The sequence below is a fragment of the Diceros bicornis genome, chromosome 16 (assembly GCF_020826845.1).
Source record: "Diceros bicornis minor isolate mBicDic1 chromosome 16, mDicBic1.mat.cur, whole genome shotgun sequence".
Classification (NCBI taxonomy): Eukaryota; Metazoa; Chordata; class Mammalia; order Perissodactyla; family Rhinocerotidae; genus Diceros; species Diceros bicornis.
The window spans coordinates 5,199,305-5,225,582 of NC_080755.1; the positions used below are offsets into that span (position 1 = coordinate 5,199,305).

Consider the following 26,278-nt stretch of genomic DNA (forward strand, 5'->3'; position numbering starts at 1 on the left):
CATAAGCAAAGAGACTTCTCATTTCCAAACCCATGCTCTTAACACTATAAAGCGCAGCCTTCCTGGCACACCATTGCTGGATCGCAGGAGTGGGCAGTTTACCAAACACTGTTCTGCAGCCGAGTCCTTACCTTCAATCACGTCTAAATCGGCCTCCCTGTAGCTTCCACCTGTTGGGTTTGGCCGTGCTCTCTGAAGCAAGAGGATAAAAAAAGCATATGACATGCTCCAATGAAGAAGAGAGCCGCCTGCCCGCAACTCCTCATTAAAAAGCCAGAGCCTCCCCCCGCGGGGAGGGGGCGCAGCACGGGCCCCCACCATTCTCAACCTCCGCTGCGGCCCCGAGGCTCGCCGGAGCTCGGGTTAGATCAGCAGAGGGCTTGCGTCCAGCGCCCCGTGAGCGCGGCCTCGGCCGACGGCGCACGCCGTGCCCTCGGGATCTGATCGCCTGCGCCCACCCCGGACAAAGAGAACTAGTGGACTCCGCTGTGCAACTTGCTAAGGAGATACCGCGACGGGGGACACCAGGCTGCACCAGAAATAGCCGCGGGCCCCTCGGCCACCCCTCTCGGCATCCCAGGTCACCACCCGTCGTCCCGGCCTCGCCCCACCGCTCCCGCCCGCAGCGGCCGGCCTCTCTCCCCACGGAGAAACCGTGCTGGAGCAGAGGCACTTCCAGCCCGGGGAGGCCGCGGTTTTCTGCTTCCACAGGGCTGGTCACAGCCTTGATATGGACGACCCCGCTCGCAGGTCCCAGACCACACCGCCCAACCCTTCCCAACCGCCTCGCCAACGGCCGCCCAGCGCGGCCCAGGCCACGAGGCCGGGCCCGCCGGACCGTCCCCCTGGGCGGAGCCCGCCCCCTGCCGCAGTCGGCTCCGCCCACTCCACCCAACCGCCACGCCCACGGCCAGGCTGGCCCCGCCCCGCGGCGCCGGGTCTCAGGCCACGCCCCCGACGCGGCCCTCCCCTCCTGGCGGCCGCCTGTCCCGCCGCTCCCGCTGCAAACGCCTGATCGCCCTGAGCAGCCGTCCGGGGCCTGACAGTGGAGGCTTCTTGCGGCTGCGCGGTTGGCGCCTCTCGCGGGTCCCCAGCATGTGGCCTTGGAGACTTTGCCAGGTGCTTTCCCGCTCTGTCTGCTCGAGGAGTGTGATGGGGCTGGGGGAACTGTGGACCAGATGCCGACTGGATACAAAAGGAAAGCCATATTGTAGAAAAGAAACCCTGTTGTAACTCTGAATGACCTCTGATTAACTGACATGCACTGTGGATTTTATGGCCCCTCCCAGGTGCAATAAGTCCATAACTTTGTTCTCTTGAGTTCCTTAGGAATATGATGACCCCCGGGCAGAGAGTCTATGCTGACAGCCATCATCAATGACCACTGCAAGATCAGGGTGTAGGGCGTTGCTCCGTCTCTGATGCATGTCCAGTAAAAGAAAGGACTATCAGGAACTAAGACCAGATGTCTGTTCCACCTGGAGATCAGATGGATGCCCCCACCTGGAGACCACCTGCCTCCCCCACCTGGAGACCAGCCCCCTATATAACTGGCCTGTAGTCTCCAGTCTGTAAGATGGTTCTTTCAGACATTAGTTGGCCATCTTCCCCCTTGCCAGCAAGTTGTAGTAAACTGTACTCTCTCTGCCACCATCTTGCCTCTTGACGACTGGCTTTTGTCTGGGGAGACCAGATCGTGCCCTTTGTGCGGCAACAGAACTCTGAACCCAGCGGGCCGTATTCCTCCAAGAGTCCCAGAAAGCCAACCCTGAGGGCAGAGGGCGGCCCAGAGGGCGGCCGGTGCTCACGCCGTCCCTGCCGTCGCGCAGACGGCGACCCTGGACTCCTGAGACCAGTCCCTGGTGAGACCAGTCCCCGGTGAGACCAGTCCCCGGGGCGCGGGCAGACTGGTCAGGGGCCCAGATCTGGGGCCAGAGGGGAGCCCAGACCGCGGCCATCCTGGCCCCGCCACCCTGACCGCCATCTGAGCCGGAGGACCGCTGTGCTCCCCTCCCGTTTGTCCCCTCCTCCCCAGGGTAAACCGGTACCCACGTGTCCCCATAAGAAGGACGGGAACCGTGTCCAGGGATCCAGGCTGGGCCGGGGCGGAGATCTGAGAGGAGCCCAGGCTCCAGGCGACGCAGACTTTGAGGGGGCTTCGGGGCGGGGACCCAAACCAGGGCAGAGCAGGGCCGCTGCCCGGCTGAGGAGCGCCTCCCGACCGCTGGCGGCCTGCGCGGGTCGGGGGAGAGCGCGCGGGGGGAGCCGCGCGGCGCAGCGGGCGGGGTGCGCGCGGCCTGTGTCGGCCAGTGCCGGGGAAACGAGCGCGGCGCCAGCAGCGTCTGCTCGGGAGTGCGCGGCCGATCGCTGCTGAGTGTCGCAACAGTCACAGAAGTGACCATCAGAGAAGCAGCGTGCCCTTCGTTGGTAACTGTAATGTGCGGACCTGTGGAGATGGAAGATCAACCGAAGTGAGCTGGAGAAAGGGAGGTGGGAAGTGGAGACAGCTGCCGGAAACAGCTGTCACGTTTCTGGGGTGTGCTGTACCTCTCCTCCCGCCCCCATTTCAGAACCTTTGCACAATCTGTTCCTTCTGCCTAACAACCTCTCAGTCCTCCCCCTAGCCCTGCCTCCCAACTTCATGCTCATCCTTCAGATCTCAGCATTACTTCACTCGCTCAAAGAAGCTTGCTCTTTTCCCCAGAGTACCAGGTTAGATCAGGTCCTCCTGTCATAGCTTCTACAGCACCTTAGTTCCTTCAGGCTGCGATGACAAAAATGCCATAGATTGGGTGGCCTCCTGGAGGCTGGAAGTCCGAGATCAGGGTGCCAGCTAGGTTAGGTGATGTCCTTCTTCTGGGGGGCAGCAGACTTCTCCTTGTATGGTCACGTGGTGGAAGGGGACAAGGGAACTCTTTGGGGGCCTCTTTTATAAGGTACTAATCCCATTGATGAAGGTCCACCCTGATGATGTAATCACCTCCCAAAGGCATCACCTCCCAATACCATCATGTTAGGGGTTAGCTTTAAACATAGGAATATTGGGGGGAAGCGTTCAGACCATAGCAGCTCTCTAGTCTTCATAGTGCTCTTCAAAGTTTGTAATCATATAGCTTTGAGATTTGTTTTTAAAATGTGATATATATCTCACTCATCCCACTCCCTACACCCTGGATAGTGACCTCTGTGAGGTGGGGACAAATACCTGTGTTGCTTACCATGGGATCCCTAACATCTAACACAGTGGCTGACATATGGCAGTTGTTCAATAAATACTTATGCAATGAATGAATGTTGTCTTTAACACCTTGGATGTATGATAAGATCTTGTGGCTGCTTTCTTTTTCTGTTGTTCATTATCTACATATGATCCTGGAGAGCCATTTATGTAATATACAAAACTCTGTCAGGATTATCGTGATTAATAGTTTGGCCTAAAAATACTCCCATATCAATTACTTTTGGTCTAAATTATCCAGGGAAAACTTCATTTCTCAGGTCAGTGCTGCCATTCAGGAGCTAGGTAGCTGTTTCTGAAGGTTTTAGAACAACAGTCAGATTATTTGTGCTCTCTGTTATTTATTAGGTATGAAATGTTTCATAAAAAATTTTGACGCTCTGCACCTCAGTTTCCTCCTCTGTAGGATGGGGAGCATTACACGTATTCTGCCTGCTGCGTGGGATCATCATGGTAAAATGAGAGTGTGTATGTAAGAACTGAAGGGGAGGAAGACTATCCTCTACCCACTCTGGGTCCTTTCTGGCTGGGCTACAAATTAAATTAACATGAGACCAAACAGCAGGAGAAAATCAAACAAAGCTTTATAACATATATAAATGGGCGAGACCAGCGAAACTGAGTGTCTTGACAAAGTGGCAGAGGTTCTCATCTTAAATAGATTCAGGTAAAGATGAAGGAGGATATTGGGGGTGGGGAGAGTCGGTTATGGGAGATTACCAGAAAAGCACAGTAAACAAGAGTAAGGTTTATGCAGATTTAAGTCCTTGCCTTCCGCATTGATAAGTTTCTAGAGATGAGGTCACCCCCCTCTCTTCCCAGTACAGAGAGGGAGATACCTTTACAAATGGAGATTTCTCTTACAAAAGCAAATGTTTGGTAAACAGAACTTTGATAAGAATGGGCTTAGCAAGGACCCTCACAGTCTATCGATACCCAGAGTTATCTATGGTGATGGCCTATCCTGGGGACAGGCCTGTTATCTTAAATTCCTTCAGGCAGTTTGGGGGAAGGTCAAATGTCCTTCATGATTCTTCTGAGCCTTTATTGTCTTCAGCTCAAAATAATCTGCATACCAGAGTGGCACATCTTGGGGCAGCCTGCCCTGAACCCCATCAAGTGCTTTGAAAATTCTAGACCTCTTTCTAGAACTCTAAAACTCTGGAAACTTAAAGAAATATTTTTGTTATTATTCCTTTCCAGTAATTGATCCAGGCCCCAATTCTCCACCTTACAGTTTGTTTATAGCTCACATTACCAATATGGATCAATGAAAATACTCTCCTTTGCTCTCCTCCCTTTTAAATTTGTTTCTTCTTAAAGACACTTGGTTTCTGCTTAAAGATGCAATTAATCCTTTTATTGTCTGTGCAGGAGCTAAGCTCTCTAATGTTTTATTTGAATCCTGTATTAGATGTGATGCAACACACATTTCTTTTGTCTAGTTACCACTCAGAGGCAAAGAAAACCATTTATGGATTGGAATAGGTATAAAATGTGCCATTCTTGAGTAGTCAAAACATATCTTAAAGCACATGAAACTAGAAGTGTTTCTGCAGAATACTGCCCAATGCTCACCTTACAAACCCATGAGAAATCTTTCTAATCAGGCATATTACATATATATTCCCATTTACATGATATACCTACTATCTATAGATTTTTCACAAGCCACACAGAAAAATCCATTTCATTACGTTATAATCTCCCTTTGTAAATGAATATATATGTATCAATATCATACTTAGTGTGGTAATGAAGAGCAAAGGAGTGGGGAGAGGTATACAGATATAAAGACCTCTATACAAGTTTTGCTCTGCTACCTACCAGCTGTATGAGTAAGTGCAAGTTAGTTAACTTCTATAAATGTCTTAATCCAAGGCGGGGAGGGTGAAGCCTGGCCCAGTGGAAAGTGCTGATGTCCCAGAGAAAAGCGGGGTGGAAGCGTGGGGCCTACATAGCCTAGACAAGTTAGGGCTGGGAGTTTGTTTGCACTAGTGTGGAGGAGGGTGTAGAGGGGTAAGAGAAAATGTAAATGAAGGATCACTTTGGCTATTCGGCAGGTGGGAGAAACTGGAACCAATAGGTATTAGTCTGAGGCCTGGGTAAACATAGGTGACAGTATTTTCCTAACAAAAACATCAGAACTTGGAGGCAAGTACAAAGGAACTTATGTGGATGGTGTTACTAAATATTTATAATTTGAATAGTTGAAGAAAATATAGTATTTATGGTGACTCTAGTATAGGAATGATCATTGGCATAGGCTTGAGGAGGTGGCCTTTCCTGGTCTGTCTGTCATCTCTCCCCATTTCTGGAAATCTAAAGTCATTTTTTTTAGGAAGATTGGCCCTGTGCTAACATCTGTTGCCAATCTTCCTCTTTTTTCTTTTTTTTCCTCCCCAAAGCCCCAGTACATAGTTGTGTATCATAGTTGTAGAGTTGTAGCTCTTCTATGTGGGATGCCACCCCAGCATGGCTTGACGAGCGGTGAGTGGGTCCACGCCCAGGATCCGAAGGGGCGAACCCTGGGCTGCCGAAGCAGAGTGCACAAACTTAACCACTGCACCACTAGGCTAGCCCCTACAAGTCTTTTTTTCTTCCTCTCTCTTTCTATCTAACAATAAAGGCTCAATAAGGAAATAAAGAATGTTTTTGTTATTTGCTTTCATGTCTTAAAGAGTGGGGGAATTGAATATTTTACATTTTTCTTGAGATGTCAACTAAGAATTAGTGTATATACACTCAATGGATATTTTCCCCTTTGAGTGAGGGCCTCCTCTTCTTTCTAACAAAACGTAAATACCCTTGGCTGTTTGCTAAGACCAGGAACGTGGGCATCCCCTGTATCTAACTTAGTTGCTCATGGAATTTTTCTCACCTTTTCCTTCAGTCTTATAATGATTAATGAAGTAGAACTTGGTATAACATTTTATCAATATCCCCAAAGCCTGCTAGCCTCAAAAAAGTTAAAAAGATTTTAACTTTTTGTTCTATTCAGGCCTTCACTGTTTGGACGAGGTCCACCCACATTAGGGAGGGCAATCTGCTTTACTCAGTCTACCCATTTAAATTTTTTTTTTTTAACAAATCAAAGTTTTTATTTGCATGGCCAATCATCATTTGTACTTCTTCCATCTTTATTTTAATATCCCTTTAAACAGGTTCTAAGCTTTTGTTGCACGGGGAATAAAAACTACAGCTTTTGAGCAGTGCCCCTCCACCCAACCCCCAAGCAAGAAACAGACGTAATGCATGGCAAAGGCACAGACGGGAATACTAAGTTCCACCCTTCAACACAGTTCCTGACAGTGTCTTTAGGGGTCAGTTGAAAAGGGGGTAAACTTCTAAAAAGAAAGTCATTTTCCTTTCCTCTATTTTCTAATGTTGGTGGTTTTAATCCGTATTTCTTTGCAACTTGTGTCTGGGCATGGGCAGCATAAGAAAGTGAGTTTAGATGAGCTACCTCCATTTCTGATTTGACCAGGTTAATAGCTTTGTTGAACACGTCAATGACTTTCTCCATATTTCCTCTTTGTACTTAAATAGTTCTCACGGTTTTATGTGCAAAAATCACATTTGTTGTCAATTTCAGTAGCTTTGCTGATAAGCTGCAAACCTATATCCTGATTTTGCTTCCACTGCAGTTGAAGTAAAACTTTATGAACATATAGGTTCCAAATCAATACATTTGTCATACATTTCATTAGCTTTACCAAACTGTTGTTGATCTGTTAATGCCTGGGCATGTAGTCTTCAGCACATTTTGGAAATTTCATTATGACCTCTTCAAAACCTTTTGTATCTGCTTGAATTTGTGAAGAACTGTTTCCTGCATATGCCTGTTGATACAGTGCAAAACATTTCTGAGCTTGTGCCAGAGCAGAGTCAGGTCTTAATCTAATATATTCATTAAAATCTGCCACTGCTTCTTCAACTTGATCAAGCAGTATCTTCAGCTGTCTTTGGTGGTGATAAACATCTACATTCTGAGGATCGATGTCGGCAGCCATGTTAAAATTCTGAGTCGACCGCAAAGGCTACTGATGTTGCATGTACATGTATATTGGTCTTTAAGTATTCAGAATTTTCTTTTACTTCTAAAGCCTCCCTTTCCTTGTCTTTATCTTCATCAGACTTTTCTCCTTTAAGCATGGGCTGAGAATTATATCATTCATGAAAGAACTGAAGTAAGATTTGATAAACAGTGGAGATGACATCAGAGGTTCATGGTTTAGAGGACTGGTTTATTATAAAAGGATATAACTTAAGAATAGCCAGATGGAAGAGATGCATAGTGCAAGGTATGTGGGAAGGGGCTTGGGGCTTCCATACCCTTTCCAGGCATGCCACTCTCCCCAAATCTCCATGTGTTCACCAGCCCAGAAGTTCCCTGATTTAAATGTTAATCTCATCCAAGAACACCCTCAAAGAAACACCCAACATCATGTTTGACCAAATACCTGGGAACACTGTAGCCCAATCAAATTGGTACATAAAATTAACCATGACAGTGTTGAATTTTGTCAAATGCTTTTCTGCTTCAATTGAGATGACTATGTGGTTTTCTTCCCTCCTTCATTCTGTTAATGTGGTGTGGTATATTGACTGATTTTCATATGTTGAACTATCTTTGCATTCCATAAATCACTCTTGGTCATGTATAAACCTTTTAATATGCTGTTTAATTTGATTTGTTAGTATTTTGTTGAGGATTTTTTGCATTAGTATTCATAAGGGTTATTGGTCTGTAGTTTTCCCTTCTTGTAGTGTCTTTGTCTGGCTTTGATATCAAGGCGATGCTGGCCTCATAGAATGTGTTAGAAAGTGTTCCCTCCTCTTCCATTTTTTAACCATGTGGTTGGTTAAAGGAACAGTAGAAACACAAAGAACACAGCAGGCACTGTGCCAGAACTAATGATTCCTCAAAGAAGGAGTAATTTCAAATTCTTACAGTATATTACATCAACTATCATTAATTAAGAAGCACTGCTTAAGACTGAGGAAAAGACAAACATTTAAAGATAAATAACACTGCAATTGATAAGGAGCTCTTTGCAATGAAAGAGATGCCCTAAGGTAAACCATGATTAATTGCCAGGTATATGTGTGAAATAATTCAGAAGTGGAAGAGAAAGGTAGAAGTGGGCTGGGAAGAATTCACAGAAAAGAGGAATTTAGAATTTCACATGCAGAGAGATGAGAGGAATAAATTATTGATGGAAAAGTAGAACAGGCAAGATTAATGAAGTGGGAATGAGCCAAGACGTATTTATAGACAGCAAAGAGCCCGTTTTGGCTGGGACAGAGGGTTCAGGGAGATATCGAGTTTGAGATGGTCGTCTACAGGCTGTAGGGGGCTGGAACTCCAGGAGGGTGGAATTTGTCTTACAGAAGCCCCTGAGAGGCTAGCGAGGTGTACTGATATGATCAAAGAAGTATTTTAGCAGTGCAAGCTGGCTGCACTGAGCAGAGAGACCTCAAGCGGAGAGAGACTGACACCAAGGTAGTAGGAGAGATGAGGCCAGGACGGCATAACTCGGTCTGTTTTGATCACTGCCCTACGTCCAGGGCCAAAGATAGTGACTTTCATATAGTTGGTGCTCAAAATTTATTTTGTGAAAGAATGAAAAAAGACAAACTAGCAAATGGAAATAAAGTTGGGAATGCAAAAAACATTTTGAAGGAAAAAGCAGTAGTACTGAGTGACTGACTGGATAAGAGTATCAAGATTATCCTAACATTTCTAACAGTGGGAGAATTTATAACCTATTGAGAGAATGATGGTGGCACCAATAAAAATAAGGATATCCAGAAGTGAAGCCAATTAGGTGGGCTAGAGGGAGGAAGATGTAGGCATGCTTAGACAATGTGAGTTCCAGATGTTGGGTGACACGTCCAAGTGGAAATGCCTGGTAGACCACAGGAACTGGATTTTGAAGACGTCACATCAAGTCAAGTCAAAGACTGTGAATACTGATTTTTTGAACTTTTGGGAACTTTTGCAGCTAGGTTGTATCTTAAACTTTAGACGTAGATGGGATCTAAGTTAAGGCAGGAAAAACAGAAAAACAAAGTTAATGTTGGAAATTTGAGGAGCATCCACATTTAGGGGATTGGAAGTGAAATTTATCTGAGAAAAACACTAAATGTCGATCGAGTGTTGAGTTACAGCAAAAATGGAATTTTGGTATTTAAAGAGTATATTCTATACATGATTAAAGACATGTAATATTGAGAGTGATAGTCATTGATGACCTGAAATGACTGAAATAAGTTCTCAATGATTTAAGATCAAACTGGTAAGAACAAAAAATATATAACTAATATCAAGAACTATATTTTATTTTCCGGTGGGTAAGTACTCAAATAGCGATAAATACTCTCTAAGCCAGGCTTGTGTTCACTCCACTCTCAGCCCCACCCCTTCCAAAGTCCTCAAGATTCATTCCCTGGCATATTCTCCTGGTTTCTGCATGGGCCTATTAGACAGGTCCAGGAAGAATTGTATTTATTTTTAGAAATTTCCTTCCAGAATGTTTTGAGTCAAATCACACAAGCCTTCTATCTGTCCTTACCTGCTGTTTGTTCAGCTTTGAAGTGACTACCCTGAGGCCTAGCCAGGACCTCAGTCAATTAAAAATTCATTTCTCATCACTTTGTAGACAAACAATTAATTGGAAAATCTGAAACACGTGGAAATTTGTAGTTAATACTGAAATAAACTGAAATTTCAATTCCCTCGGCAGCACCAATCACAGAATATTTCACTTAATGGTGAGCTACAAAGCCTCCAGGTCCCTGGTCATCATGACAAGTGAGAGCAGGGACAGTCTCTTCCCTGAAAGAATGTTCGCACTCTACTCTGCACAGTGATATCGGCATGCTTTGAGGTATCAAGTTCAAATGCTCATGTGGAATTTAAATTGGGCCTACTATTAATAGCTATGGGACTGAAGAGAAGATTTGGGGAAGTCACATTTTTTAATTGATTACTTTTGTACAACTTTATTGAGGTATATTAAGTACAATTACACAGCAGGTATTTAAAATGATTGGTTTTAATATATGTATACACTTATGAAGCCATCACCACAAACAAGATAGTCAGCAGTTCAATCACCCCAAAAAGTTTCCTTATGCCCATTCATAATCTATTCCTCTCTCCACCCTGAGCCCAGGCATTTTCTAGAATTTTATACAAATGATATCATACAGCATGTATTTTTGTGTAAGGCTTTTTTCATTAAGCATAATATTTCTGAGATTCATCCATGTATCAATAGGTTATTCCTTGTTATTTCTATATAATATTTCATTACATGAATATACTATAGTTTATCTATTCTTCTATCGATGGACATCTGGATGTTTCCAGTTTTGGGCTACTACAACTAAAGCTCCTAAGAACATTTTTCTACAAGTCTTTGTGTAGATATGTGTTTTTCTTTCTCTTTGATAAATGCCAAGAATAGAATAGCTGGGATGTATGGTAGGTGTATACTTACCTTTTTAAAGAAATTACCACACTCTTTTCCGAAGTGTTGTACGTCGTACACCCCCACCAGGAGTGGACAAGAGCTCCAGCTGTGTGGCGACTGCGCCGACACTGCCTGCCCGGCTGGAGGCTCTGCAGGTGGATCTCACGTGTTACTTTGCATTTCCCTAATGACTAATATGTTGAGCAACTTCTCTTCCCTGTGTGGCGATTCATATTTCTTCTCTTGTGAGATATCTATTCTAATCCTTTGCTTATTTTTAGTTGGGTTGTTTGTATTATTATTGAGTTATGAGTGTTCTTTATATGTTCTGGATACAAGAGCAGGACTGCTTTTGATGAGTTATCTTTGTTTTCTTTCATCTGAGAATGTCTTTAGTTCACTTTTATTCCTGAATTCCAGAACATTTTCACTGGATGCAGAATTCTGGGTTGATAAGCTGTTTTCTTTTAGTACTTTAAAGATGTAGTTCTGCTGTCTTCTGGCCTTCATGGTTTCTCCTGAGAAATTCATAGATATTTGAATCATTGTAATGTGTGCTTTTTTTCTTTAGCTGCTTTCAAGAATTCTTTAGTTATCTTTGGGTTTTAAAAGTTTGATTACAGGCATAGCTTTGGAGATATTGCAGGTTCAGTTCCAGACCACCACAATAAAGCAAATATTGCAATAAAGTGAGTCATGAGAATTTTTTGGTTTCGCAGTGCATATAAAAGTTTTGTTTACACTATACTGTAGTCCACTAAGTGTGCAATAGCATTATGTCTCAAAAAACAATGTACATACCTTAATTAAAAAACACTTTATTGCTGGGGCCAGCCCGGTGGTGTAATGGTTAACTTTGCATGCTCCGCTTCAGTGGCCCGGGGTTTGCAGGTTCTGATCCCGGGCACAGACCTACGCACCGCACATTAAGCCATGCTGTGGTGGCATCCCACATATAAAATAGAGGAAGACTGGCACAGATGTTAGCTCAGGGCTAATCTTCCTCAACAAAAAGAGGAAGATCGGCAACAGATGTTAGCTTAGGGCCAATCTTCCTCACCAAAAAAAAACCCCCAAAAAGCAAAAAACCAACACTTTACTGCTAAAAAATGCTAACTATCATATGAGCTTTCAGCGAGTTGTAATCTTTTTGCTGGTTGAGGGTCTTGCTTCAGTGTTGATGGTTGCTGATTGATCAGGATGGTGGTTGCTGGGGTTGGAGTGGCTATGGCGATTGCTTAAAAGAAGACAACAATGAAGTTTGCTGCATCAATTGACTCTTTCTTTCGAGAACAAGTTCTCTGTAGCATGCAATGCTGTTTGATAGTATTTTACTCATAATAGAACTTCTTTCAAAATTAGAGTCAATCCTCTCAAACCCTGCCACTGCTTTATCAACTAAGTTTACGCAATATTCTAAATCCTTTGTTGTCGTTTCTACAGTCTTCACAGCATCTTCACCAGGAGTAGATTCCATCTCAAGAAATCACTTTCTTTGCCGACTCTTCATCTATTGAAGTTTTATCATGAGATTGCAGCAATTCAGTCACATCTTCAGGCTCCACTTCTAATTCCAGTTCTCTTGCTGTTTCCACCACATCTGCAGTTACTTCCTCCACTAAAGTCTTGAGCCCCTCAAAGTCATCCATGAGGGTCAGAATCAACTTCTTCCAAACTCCTGTTAATGTTGATATTTTGACCTCTTCCTGTGAATCAAAAATGTTCTTAATGGCGTCTAGAATTATGAATCCTTTACAGAAGGTTTTTGATTTACTTTGTTCAGATCCATCAGAGGAACCACTATCTATGGCAGCTATAACCTTAAGAAATGTATTTCCTAAATAATAAATTTGACTTGAAAGTTGAAATTACTCCTTGATCCATGGGCTGCAGAATGGATATTGTGTTAGCAGGCATGAAACCAACATTAATTTCCATCAGAGCTCTTGGGTGACCAGGTGCATTTTCAATGAGCAGTAATATCTTGAAAGGAATCTTTTCTTCTGAGTAGTAGGTCTCAACAGTGGGCTTAAAATATTCAGTAAACCATGTTGGAAACAGATGTGCTGTCATCCAGGCTTTGTTGTTCCATTTATAGAGCACAGGCAGAGTAGATTTAGCATAATTCCTAAGGGCCCTAGAATTTTCAGAATGGTAAATGACCATTGGCTTCAACTTAAAGTCACCAGCTGCATTAGGCCCTAACAAGAGAGTCAGCCTGTCCTTTGAAACTTCGTAGCCAGTCATTGACTTCTCCTCTCTAGCTATGAAGGTCCTAGATGGCATCTTCTTCCAATATAAGCTACATTGAAAAATTTGTTGTTTAGTGTAACCACCTTCATTAATTATCTTGGCTAGATCTTCTGGATAACGTGCTGCAGCTTCTACATCAGTGCTTGCTGCTTCAACTTGCACTTGTATGTTATGGAGATGGCTTCTTTCCTTAAACCTGATGAACGAACCTCTGCTAGCTTTACACTCTCCTTCTGCAGCTTCCTCACCTCTCTCAGCCTTCATAGAATTGAAGGGAGTTGTGGCTGGTTTGATCTTCTATCCAGACCACTAAAACTTTCTCCACATCAGCAATAGGCTCTTTCGCTTTTTTATCATTCCTGTATTCACTGAAGTAGCACTTCTAATTTCTTTCAAGAACTTTTCCTTTGCATTCACAGCTTGGCTAACTGTCTAGTGCAAGACGCCTAGCTTTAGGCCTATCTCAGCTTTCAACATGCCTTCCTCACAAAGCTTAATCATTTGTAGCTTTTGATTTAAGGTGAGAGACATGCGACTCTTCCTTTTGCTTGAACACTTAGGGGCCATTGTAGGGTTATTAATTGGCCTAATTTCAATATTGTTGTGTCTCAGTGAATAGGGAGGCTTGAGGAGAGGGAGAGAGTTGGGAGAATGGGCTTGTTGGTGGAGCAGTCAGAAAACACACAACATTTACCGATTATGTTTGCTGTCTTATATGGGTGCAGTTTGTGGTGCCCCAAAACAAATTACAATAGTGACATCAAAGATCACTGATCACAGACGACCATAACAAATATAATAATAATGAAAAAGTTAGAAATATCGTGAGACAAATGGCCATGAAAAGAAAGCTGGGGTAGCAATACTCATATCAGACAAAATAGACTTTAAAAAAAAACTGTAAAAAGAGAAAAAGAAGGGCATTACATAATGATCAAGGGAACAATCCAACAAGAGGATATAACACTTGTAAATATCTACACACCCAATATAGGTGCACCTAAATATATAAAGCAATTATTAACAGACATAAAAACAGAAATAGACAGTAACACAATAATAGTAGGGGACTTTAACACTCCACTTACACCAACAGATAGATCATCCAAACAGAAGATCAAAAAGGAAACATTGGCCTTAAATGACACACTAGAATAGATGGACCTAGTAGATATATATAGAGCATCCCACCTAAAAACCGAAGAATACACATTCTTTTCAAATGCACATGGAACATTCTCCAGGATTGATCACATATTATGCCACAAAACAAGTCTCCATAAATTTAAGAAGATTGAAATAATACCAAGCATCTTTTCTGACCACAACGGTACGAAACTAGAAATCAACTATAGGAAGAAAATCAGAAAAGCCACAAATACGTGGAGATTAAATAAAATACTACTGAACAACGATTGGGTCAATGAAGAAATCAAAGGAGAAATAAAAAAATACCTGGAGACAAATGAAAATGAAAATACGACATGCCAGAATTTATGGAATACAGCAAAAACAGTTCTAAGAGGGAAGTTTATAGCAATACAGGCCTATCTCAACAAACAAGAAGAATCTCAAATAAACAATCTAACAATGCACCTAAAGGAACTGGAAAAAGAAGAGCAAACAAAGCCCAAAATCAGTAGAAGAAGGGAAATAATAAAAATCAGAGCAGAAATAAATGAAATAGAGACTAAAAAAAAACAATAGAAAAAAATTAATAAAACGAAGAGCTGGTTCTTTGAAAAGATAAACAAAATTGACAAACCTTTAGCTAGACTCACCAAAAAAAAAAGAGAGAAGGCACAAATAAGTAAAATCAGAAATGAAAGAGGAGAAATTACAACAGACACCTCAGAAATACAAAAGATTATAAGAGAATACTATGAAAAGCTATACGCCAACCAATTCAACAATCTGGAAGAAATGGATAAATTCTTAGAATCATACAACCTTCCAAAACTGGATCAAGAAGAAATAGAGAATTTGAATAGACCAATCACCACTAAGGAGATCAAAACAGTAATCAAAAACCTCCCCAAAAATAAAAGTCCAGGACCAGATGGCTTCCATCATGAATTCTGCCAAACATTCAAAGAAGACTTAATACCTATCCTTCTCAAACTCTTCCAAAAAATTGAGGATGGGGGAAGCTCCCTAACTCATTCTACGAAGCCGACATTACCCTGATACCAAAACCAGACAAGGACAACACAAAAAAAGAAAATTACAGGCCAATATCACTGATTAACATCAATGCAAAAATCCTGAACAAAAGACTAGCAAATTGCATACAACAATACGTTAAAAAGATTATACACCATGATCAAGTGGGATTTATTCCTGGTAGGCAGGGATGGTTCAACATTTGCAAATCAATCAACGTAATACACCACATTAGTAAAATGAAGAATAAAAATCACACGATCATCTCAATAGATGTATAGAAAGCATTTGACAAGATACAGCATCCATTTATGATAAAAACTCTGAATAAAATGGGTATAGAAGGAAAGTACCTCAACATATTAAAGGCCATATATGACAAACCCACAGCTAATATCATCCTCAATGGTGAAAAACTGAAAGCTATCCCTCTAAGAACAGGAACCAGACAAGGATGCCCACTGTCACCACTCCTATGTAACATAGAACTGGAAGTCCTAGCCAGAGCAATTAGGCAAGAAAAAGAAATAAAAGGAATCCAAATTGGAAAGGAAAAAGTGAAACTCTCACTATTTGCAGATGACATGATTTTATATATAGAAAACTCTAAAGAATCCACCAAAAAACTTTTAGAAGTAATAAATGAATATGGTAAAGTTGCAGGATACAAAATCAACATACAAAAATCAGTTGCATTTCTGTACACTAACAACGAAGTAGCAGAAAGAGAAATTAAGAATACCATCCCATTTACAATTGCAACAAAAAGAATAAAATACCTAGGAATAAACTTAACCAAAGAGGTGAAAGATCTGTACACTGAAAACTATAAAACATTGCTGAAAGAAATTGAAAAAGACACAAAGAAATGGAAAGATATTCCGTGCTCTTGGATTGGAAAAATTAACATAGTTAAGATGTCCATACTTCCTAAAGCAATCTATAGATTCAATGCAATCCCTATCAAAGTTCCAACAACATTTTTCACAGAAATAGAACAAAGAATCCTAAAATTTATATGGAACAACAAAAGACCCCAAATAGCTAAAGGAATCCTGAGAAAAAAGAACAAAGCTGGCGGTATCACACTCCCTGATTTCAAAATATACTACAAAGCTATAGTAACCAAAACAGCATGGTACTGGCACAAAAACAGACACACAGATCAATGGAATAGAATCGAAAGCCCAGAAATAAACCCACACATCTATGGACAGCTAATCTTTGACAAAGGAGCCAAGAACATACAATGGGGAAAAGAAAGTCTCTTCAACAAATGGTGTTGGGAAAACTGGATAGCCACATGCAAAAAAATGAAAGTAGACCCTTACCTCACACCATATACAAAAATTAACTCAAAATGGATTAAAGACTTGAATATAAGACCTGAAACTATGAAATTTCTAGAAGAAAACATAGGCAGTACGCTCTTCGACATCGGTCTTAGCAACTTATTTTCAAGCACCATGTCTTACAGGGAAAGAGAAACAATAGAAAAAATAAACAAATGGAACTACATGAAATTAAGAAGCTTCTACACAGCAAAGGAAACCATCAACAAAACGAAAAGACAACCTAACAATTGGGAGAAGATATTTGCAAACCATACATCTGATAAGGGGGTTAATCTCCAAAATATATAAAGAACGCATTCATCTCAACAACAAAAAAACTAACAACCCAATTAAAAAATGGGCAAAAGACCTGAACAGACATTTCTCCAAAGAGGATATACAGATGGCCAACAGACGCATGAAACGATGTTCAAAATCATTAACTATCAGGGAAATGCAAATCAAAACTACAATGAGATATCACCTCACACCTGTCAGAATGGCTATAATTAACAAGACAGGAAACAGCATATGTTGGAGAGGATGTGGAGAGAAGGGAACTCTCATACACTGCTGGTGGGAGTGCAAACTGGTGCAGCCATATGGAAAACAGTATGGAGATTCCTCAAAAAATTAAGGATAGAACTACCATATGACCCAGCTATTCCACTGCTGGGTATTTATCCAAAGAACTTGAAAACACCAATGCGTAAAGATACATGCACCCCTGTGTTCATTGCAGCATTATTCACAATAGCCAAGACATGGAAGCAACCTAAGTGCCCATCAAGGGATGAATGGATGAAGAAGATGTGGTATATATACACAATGGAATACTACTCAGCCATAAGAAACGATGAAATCCAGCCATTTGTGACAACATGGATGGACATTGAGGGTATTATGCAAAGTGAAATAAGTCAGAGGGAGAAGGTCAAATACCATATGATTTCCCTCATTAAGTAGTAGATAATAACATCAACAAACAAACACATAGAGACAGAGATTGGATTAGTGGTTACCAGAGGGGAAGGGGGGAGGGAGGAGGGCGAAAGGGATAATTCGGCACATGTGTGTGGTGATGGGTTGTAATTAGTATTTGGGTGGTGAACATGATGTAATCTATGCAGAAATAGAAGTATAATGATGTACACCTGAAATTTATACAATGTTATAAACCAATGTTACTGCAATAAACAAAAAATTAAAATAAATAAAGAACCTCTTCAAAAAAAAACAAAAAGAAATATTGCGAGAATTAACAAAATGTAACACAGAGACAAGAAGTGAGCAAATGCTGTTGGAAAAATGGCTCCAGTAGACTTGCTCAATGCAGGGTTGCCACAAACCTTCAATTTCTAAGAAACACAATATCTGTGAAGCACAATAAAATGAGATATGCCTTATTATGTGTTGAGGCATTGTTCTTGAGTTTATTCTGTATGGAGTTTGCTAAATGTCTTGAATCTGTAAATTCATGTCTTTCACTAAATTTGGAGAGTTTTTTGACATTCTTGCTGAAAATATTTTTTTATGTTCCAATCTTTTTCTCTTCCACCTGTGAGACTCTAGTAATAATATGTTAGATCTTTATATGTTATCTACAGGTAACTGACACTCCTGGTTTATTTATTTATTTTTTTCTTTAAAATTTTTTTTAACTTTATTTATTTATTTTTTTCCCCCGAAGCCCCAGTAGATAGTTGTATGTCATAGCTGCACATCCTTCTAGTTGCTGTATGTGGGACGGGGCCTCAGCATGGCCGGAGAAGTGGTGCGTCAGTGCGCGCCCAGGATCCGAACCCAGGCCGCCAGCAGCGGAGTGTGCGCACTTAACCACTAAGCCACGGAGCCGGCCCTCCTGGTTTATTTTTTTTCAATATTTTCTCTCTCCATTTGGTAGGTTGGATAATTTTTATTGTTCTGTCTTCACGTTTACTGACTCTTTCCTTTATCATCTCCATTCTAATATTGAGTACATTCAGTGATTTTTTTTTTTTACTTCAGATACTGTATTTTTCAGTTCAATAATTTTCAAATGGTTCTTTTTTTCTATTTTCCATTTCTCTGTTGAGAATTTGTATCATTTCATTAATATCCAATGTGCTTTCCCTGACCTTATTAAGCATAGATACAATTGCTGCTGTAAGGTCTTTTTCTGATAATTCCATCCTGAGATTGGCATTTGTTGAATGTTTTTTCCCCTTGAGAATTGGTCCTATCTTCCTGGTTGTGTGTCTGTCGAGAGATTTTGAATTGTATCCTGGACATTGTGAGTGTTAGGTACCGTAGACTCTGGGTCCTGTTGTAAGCCTCTGAAGAATTGTTTAGTTGTTTATTTTCGTAAGAGATCAACTAGGTTATCTTCAGACAATCAGTTCTACCCCATTTTCTGTGGTTACATCAATTAAAAAACACACACTTGCATGCTTTTCCACTGTGGGAATTGCTGTAAGAGTTAGCAATAATTCATTGATTTGCAATAGTTACTTTATCAGTTTAGGATTCCTCTCCTCCTTTTTTCCCTCTAATTTACTCAATTCCAATATAACACTTAATGAAAGGAGAAGAAAATGTTCCCTTTGAGGTTAGCCTACTAAGAAGTGCTTTCTTCAGTTCACTTCTGATCTCACCTAGAAGATCAAAAGCTTTCCACAGAGTCTTCCAAGTTCGAACATCTTTCTCCACCCAGACTTAATAAGTTTAGCCTGCCAGATCATTTTCTACTTTTTCTTTTGTCAGTCTCACTCATATTTTTTCTTAAATTCCACATTCAATTTAATCAAACTTCAAGGGTACAGAATTACATTTAAATCGCGCAGTGTTCATCAGACTCGCTACCTTCCTCTCCACACCTAAACCCTGCTTACCTTTCTAGTCTGGTTGCAAAGCCCCAGTTGTAACCTCTGGTGTGTCCATTCCTCACAAGCTTCCACCCGCTCCTTGACTGATGTTCTGTCCCTAATTATTCTCTTCTGACCACCTAAGAGGGACACAACTCAGCATTCTTCAATTTTCCCCAAAGCTTTTACAGTTTTTTATTCATAACAGACAATCACATTTGGATGTTGAACACATGCTAAAAATAAAATTGTTGATGAAATGCTTGATGCTTACAATGACTCTGGTTAAAACAAACTGTCATAAACTTTACTCTTTCATAGTTATGAAATTAATTACATAAACAGAGACCACAGCTCTTCAATATTCAAAGTGGAGTTTGTATTTTAATACTTTATAATTAGGTATTACACATTACATGTACTGTGAGAAGAAAATATCATTTCTAAATTGTGTTGCTCAGAGAGAAAAAATGATTTCCATTGTGTTCTCATCCCAGTCCTTGCTTTAGACAGCTGCTATGGGTCTCATTGTTAGACACTGAAAGAGTCTGAAAGCAACAAGAGCTGTCTTCGTCAACCTTTGAAAAAATCCTGATGGCTTTGACATTTCCGAATATAGTAAGCTGAAAATTTTAATACATATGAAAACCACTAAGCCTATAGAACTTCTTTTGGGACTATCTTGCAAAAGAGGTTTATTCTGCCATTTATTTTATGCTTATTAGATGGTTCAGAGGAATTACATTTGCAAAGAACTTTTGAAATTTATAGGAAGAACTACACTGCTGACGTATTTTTAGGAAAAAATAATAAACTAATATTCAATTCAACAATTGTTTACTAATAATCTCCCATAAGTCCTAATTATGTTAGCTCTAGGAGAAATGCCTAAGAAATATCCAGCACAGCACAATATAGACCTTCTAGTACCTTTAAAACAACTAGAGGATCATTGAGGAGCATATATGATCTGAGGGGAAAGCTGAGCATATCTCTGAGCCATCAAGAACAATGGCAGGTCCCCAACCAGAGCAGTCTGTGCTATACGGGTCTGTCCAGGAAGACATCAAAGACATTGGAAGATAAAAATGCAGCTGCACACAGAGAATAGGGACATGAACTACACAGACTTGAAATTTACGTGATATTGTTGGAATTTTGAAAACTATATGAAATATAATTTGATATAATATTGATAGAGAAATATCAAGGCTTCAAAATACACCTAAGAAAAAACAGTTATCACAAGATGGTAGGAGACGTGCCCATGTTCACTTTGCTTTTCAATACAGTCCAAGCTAAGAAAATGACCTGATGCTTTCTACTCAGGCTGTTGCCTTCTTTTAGACATTTGGAACTGCGCTGGAGATACTGTGCCATTATGAACAAGTGATTCTGAGGCTGATGTATAAATAACAAAGATTGTAGTTGTGAGAAGAGTCCAGCTGGGGCGGGGCGGGGGTGGAGGCAGAGCAGAATTGTCTCCAGTCGTAGTTCCAAGCAAGAGAGAAAAGCAGATGACAATGTGGGAAGAGAGTTTATCATGGCTGAGGAGGAAATGTACAGGCTATCATGAGATTTTAAAATATGTAATCAGCCATTAAAGAGTTTCTGCTACTGGTGAAGAATGGAGTGTCACCATTACCAAGTAGCACTACCATTATAAGAAATCGAGCAAGACTTCTTTATCTCTGCATTACTAATTCCTTCATTTTTAGAAAAATTATTACCTTAAGAAAATAAAACACATAGTAAGAAACCATTTTCAGAATCCAAAAGACTCTGAGACTCCATTGAGTCTGTGAACAGCTATTTTATGGAAGGAACCACATCAAAACCCAGCAGTGTTCAGAAAATGTATGCATACACTAACACCCAGTGAGAGTTTCTTAGCCGGTTTACCTTCGTTGTAGTTCTAAGGCCCATCTTTTTTTTTTTAGCCTTGTACCTGGCCCATGAGAAATGCTTGATACATGTTTAATTATTGTTTTTTTGTTTGTTTGTTTATTGCAGTAACATTGGTTTATAACATTGTAAAAATTTCAGGTGGACATCATTATACTTCTATGTCTGCATAGATTACATCATGTTCACCACCCAAATACTAATTACAACTATGTTTCCTCATCCAGGACTCAGTGGCCATCTTGGCACGCCTTGGAGGCAGTGGTGCCTAAGCCCTCTGCCCATTAGCCAGCTCTTTTGCTCATCTGGTCTTCATTCCTCTCCCTCCGACCAGCTAAGACATCTCCCTTCAGATGTTCTCACTCTCCTTTCAAATTCAAAACTAAGCTCATAAGTTTTCTCAGTTTGTCTCCTGTCCATGGAACCACCCTTCTCATTGCTCCCAGCTCCCTGCTGAGCCTCATGATCTTTTACTGCCTGAAGCTAACGTGCTGCTGGGACCCTAACATTCCTATAAAATTCTCTTGTCCTTTATCGCTGCCCTGGTTATCAGCCACTACTCAATTAATCTTACTCATCTGGCTGACTCAGGGTGCACTCCAGCCAGTTTATGACTTCAAATGCACCCTTGCGTCACAACACTCCCCTGGTGGAAAACTGTGATCCTTCACAAGGCATCGTGTCCAGGCTCCTTCCTACCTGCTTGATTTCTGGGCTCTCCATGATCAGGCCCCATCCACTCTGTTCTCTCTCCACCTACCCACCCCTCCTTCCCATTACACCCAACAGTTCCCTTTCTTTAAGCTGGGCAACTTAGACCCATGTGTCATGCTCCCAAGTCCCCTTCTCTAGACCCAAACACCACCAAGCATATGAAAGCACTTTCTAAATTGGGCTGTGGCCCACAAATGCTGCTATGGTGCATTTTGCAAAGCCTAGTTATACCTACCTCTTTAAACCTTCTCAGATCTGTCTATCTCATGGTACCACCATTTAGCCCTTGATTGATAGTGTTTTAAGGTGAAAATACATATACCTCCTGGGCCCAGCAATTCTAAAAGAGCATTTTATCTAGTTTCCTCTTAATTTCTGGTTTGGACAGTGAATTAGGACTTAATTCATAAGCCTGTGTTGATATACAGTGGTTCCATATTCAGCCATGTGTGTATCATCCATAATTCCAATGCATCATTTTAGAAATAGTTGTATAGACAGACAATCTTAGAAAAATCAATAATGTATTATATAAATCAGGCCTTATAAAGATTATACCAGCTATGTTAAATGGGTTGCTTAGTTTTCTTTTTCTTGTTTCTGATGTTTAATAAAACTTGTGGGGCCAGCCTGGTGGCATAGCGGTTAAATTCATGGGCTCTGCTTTGGCAGCTGGGGTTCATAGGTTCGGATCCTGGGCATGGACCAACACACCGCTTGTCAAGCCATGCTGTGGTGGCGTTCCATATAAAGTAGAGGAAGATGTGCATGGATGTTAGCCCAGGGCCAATCTTCCTTAGCAAAAATGAGTAGGATTGGCAACGGATGTTAGCTCAGGGCTAGTCTTCGTCACACACACAAAAAAACAAAAAACTTGCCTTTAAACTAACTGGTCATTGGACTTTTCTGTGGGCAGGTGTGACTGAGGATTAAATTTCACTAAGGTCAATGATGGCTTATTCAGGTGTTCTCTTTCTTTTTGAGTCAATTTTAATAATATTTCCTAAATATATACCTTTTTGAGATTGGTATCATAACCCCACTCTACAGATGAGAAAATCAAGGCTTAAGACAGTGCCGGATGCCATGGAAAAAGTATGGTGGTTCTTCAAAAAATTAAAAATAGATTTACTATATGATCCAGTAATTCCACTTCTGGGTATATACCTAAAAGAATTGAAAGTAGAGACTCGAACAAATATTTGTACACTCATGTTCATAGCAGCATTATTCATAATAGCCAAAAGGTGGAAGTAACCCCAGCGCCCATTGATGGATGAATGGATAAACAAAATGTGGTAGATAGATACAATGGGATACTATTCAGCCTTAAAAAGGAAGGAAATTCTCACATATGCCACAACATGGATGAACCTGGCGGACATTATGCTAAGTGATAAGCCAGTCGCAGAAGGACAAGTATTGAATGATTCTACCTATATGAGGTACCTAGGGTAGTCAAATCCATGCAGACAGAAAGTAAAATGGTGGCTGCCAGAAGCTGGGGAGAGAAGGAAATGGGGGATTAGTGGTTCACGGGTACGGAGCTTATTCTCCAAGATGACACAAGTCCCGGAGCTGGATGGTGGTGGTGGTACCACAGTGTGAACGTACTTAATGCCGCAGAACTGCACACTTAAAAATGGTTAAAATGGTAAATTTTATGTTATCTATATTTTACCACAACTTAAAAAAAAGTGATGGATTAATAGGCAGACTAAGTAAATGCTTGGGCCACCAAAAATAGGTTTTGAAAAAAACCTGATATTTCAATAAAAGCATCATGGGAAAAATATGATCGTCAATGGACTTTGTTGCATGTCTTTTAAGACGTAGTTTTTAAATTTTGAACCATTTGGCAGTGAGGGAAGGGGTATTAGTCTTTTTAGGCCCTTGGGGCCTGTAAAGTGAGGTTGTTAGATTTGGCAAATAAAAAATATAGGATGTCATCCAACAGTTAGGACATACTTATACTAACAATGTCTTTGTTGTTTATCTGAAATTCAAATTTAACAGAGTGACCTGTATTTTCTCCGGCAGCCTAACTCTAAAGGCCTGAATCCTGCCTTGCTGAGAGAAGTTAAGGAACCCACATAAGGCCCTGTGTGAGAGTCAGACCCGGATGCCTGAGCTGGAGCCCAGGTGCGTTACCATCATGAGCATGAGTATCATCATGCTCAGCGAGAGGCCAAAGGGGAGAGAAGTGGACTTTCCCTTGAGGGATCTTTTAAGAGAGGCCTTGTGAACAGTTATAACCACGAAAAGCCCAAACTCTGTTTCAGCTCTGTTAATAAGTGGTGAGGGTGAGCAGAGAGGAGGGAGAGAGGGGGAGGGAGGGAAGGGAGCAAAGTCCATGGCAACTCTACAAGCTGCTCTCTGTCCTGGTTAGGATCGCCTCCTCACCCAACATGGTGGACAACGTCTAGAATGTCCGAGCTGCCGTCTCCCACTGTCAATGGTTTCCATGGAAACGTGAACAGAGAGGCCACCCACGGCACAGTGAGGAGCCCCTGTGCATTTTCACTGCTGAGATGGCAAACGCCCGTTTCCCAATCCAGCTGCCCAAGTGAGCTGCCTTAAGACTGCAGTGGTCCAGAGTCCTTACACTGCCAGGTGCTACAGAACAATCAGCACTTCCCCAGTTGGCTGCTACCGTTCTCTGCCATCTTCATGCAGATACTGAATTGGGAAGGAAATACAAATTTCAGAGGCATCAGCCAGGAGTTGCAGATTGCCACAAGGGTTCAGAAACATGCGCAAGGCACAGGAGAGGGACAGGGACGGACGAGGATGACTGCTGCCTTCCTTATCAAATTAAAATCTCTCACAGAAATAGAAATTGAATCTATCGCTTTCCATATTGGAAAAGTAGGTCATTGCGAAGAGAGGCAGAGAACTCTCTTCCAGTAAGCATTTGAAAAGTGAAATCATTTTTCTGAAGCATATGGGATAGCAACCATTCTGATCCCAGCCAAGGCCACAGAGCAGAACTAAAATACAGCTGGAGGGAACCAAATGAGACTTCTGAAATCTGGGTTTAAAACTGCTTAGTTCATTAAAAGAATATACATACATGGCCTTTAAATTTTCCTTCTTTTGAAATTACACACATTCTCTCAGAAAAAGTAGCTGATCAAGGAAAACTGTTTCGTCCCAAGGGGAGAAAATAAAATTGACAATAAAAAAACAGCTAACTAGTTGTGATGCCATTTTTTTTTTAATCCTGCAAAATGCTGTTAGGTCAGGTCCTGACGGAACAAGGCTACATCTGTTAACCACACCAGGTCCGTTTTTGCCCACCGCCCAGAAAGCCAATCACCAAGACGACAAGATTGCAGAGAAAGAGAGGGTTTAATCACAAGGCAGCCAAGTGAGGAAAACGGGAGAACAAGTCTCAAATCCGCCTCCCTGAAAATAGAGACTCAGGGGTATTTATGGGGAAGGGGGCAAGGTGGTCTGAAATGATTGGAGGTGAGGAGAGATGAGGTAATTGATGATCTGCGCAAGCGTAGTCAGCCTTCATGTCTCTTCGTAGGACACATGTTCACAGAATGGTGGCATTACCATGCCCTGAGGGTGGAGTTCCAACCTCTTGCCATCAAAAGGGCCCAGTTGATGGGTTGGTGGTCTCAATCCGGCCTGAAGTGGACAAGGGGTTCAGTTCCTGAAAAAAATAGCTCAAACACCCATTACCATGTTAACCCAGGCTCCAGCAAGACGTCATCTATAGGAACCTAGTGGGAGTCAGACAGCATATTGCCCAAACAGCACAGTTAACAATGAGTAAGTTTATCATGCAGATTTAAGTCCTCGCCTTCCATCGCCTTCCATTTTGATAAGTTTCTAGGTAAGGCCATCCCTACCTTCTTCCTGGTACAGGGAAGAAGATACCTTTACAAATGGAGATTTTCTTTACAAGTGTAAATGTATCCTCTAAAGGGTAACCAGAACTAAGAATGGGCTTAGCACGACCCACCCAGGTACCCGGAGATGTCTATAGTAATAGCCTTTTCTAGGGGCAGGCCTCCCATCCCAAACTTCTTTGGTCAGTTAGTGGAGGTGGGGGTCAAAATGTTATTCAGGCAGAGACATATTTTGAGTTGGCAAATTCCAGTCCCCCATAGTTACTAGCTGCTTAATCATCAATGGCCAGTTTCACATCTGAAGGAGGGTCTGTCTCCTTCCTGTTCCCTTTGCCCCTGTGACTCGCCGGAGCCTGTGTACAGGCTTATGTGGCAAACAGCTGGTGCCCTCTGCTGGAACGAAACCAACAGCATCGCTTGTCTGTTGTAGAAATGGAAGCTTAAAATTTTGGTAAAGAAATTAAGTATTCATCCTCTGCTCTAA

General features: G+C 41.5%; 1 protein-coding gene across 1 annotated transcript in view; it reads left to right on the forward strand.

The window, feature by feature from the left end:
• ARHGAP28 (Rho GTPase activating protein 28) overlaps nt 1-24,085 on the forward strand; it is a 258,404-nt gene extending 234,319 nt beyond the window's left edge. The window contains exon 17 of the mRNA XM_058556685.1: nt 23,972-24,085. Coding sequence (XP_058412668.1) covers nt 23,972-23,990 — 19 coding nt within the window. The 3' untranslated portion in view covers nt 23,991-24,085. The remainder of the gene's footprint in view (nt 1-23,971) is intronic.
• The last annotated feature ends 2,193 nt before the right edge of the window (nt 24,086-26,278 follow it).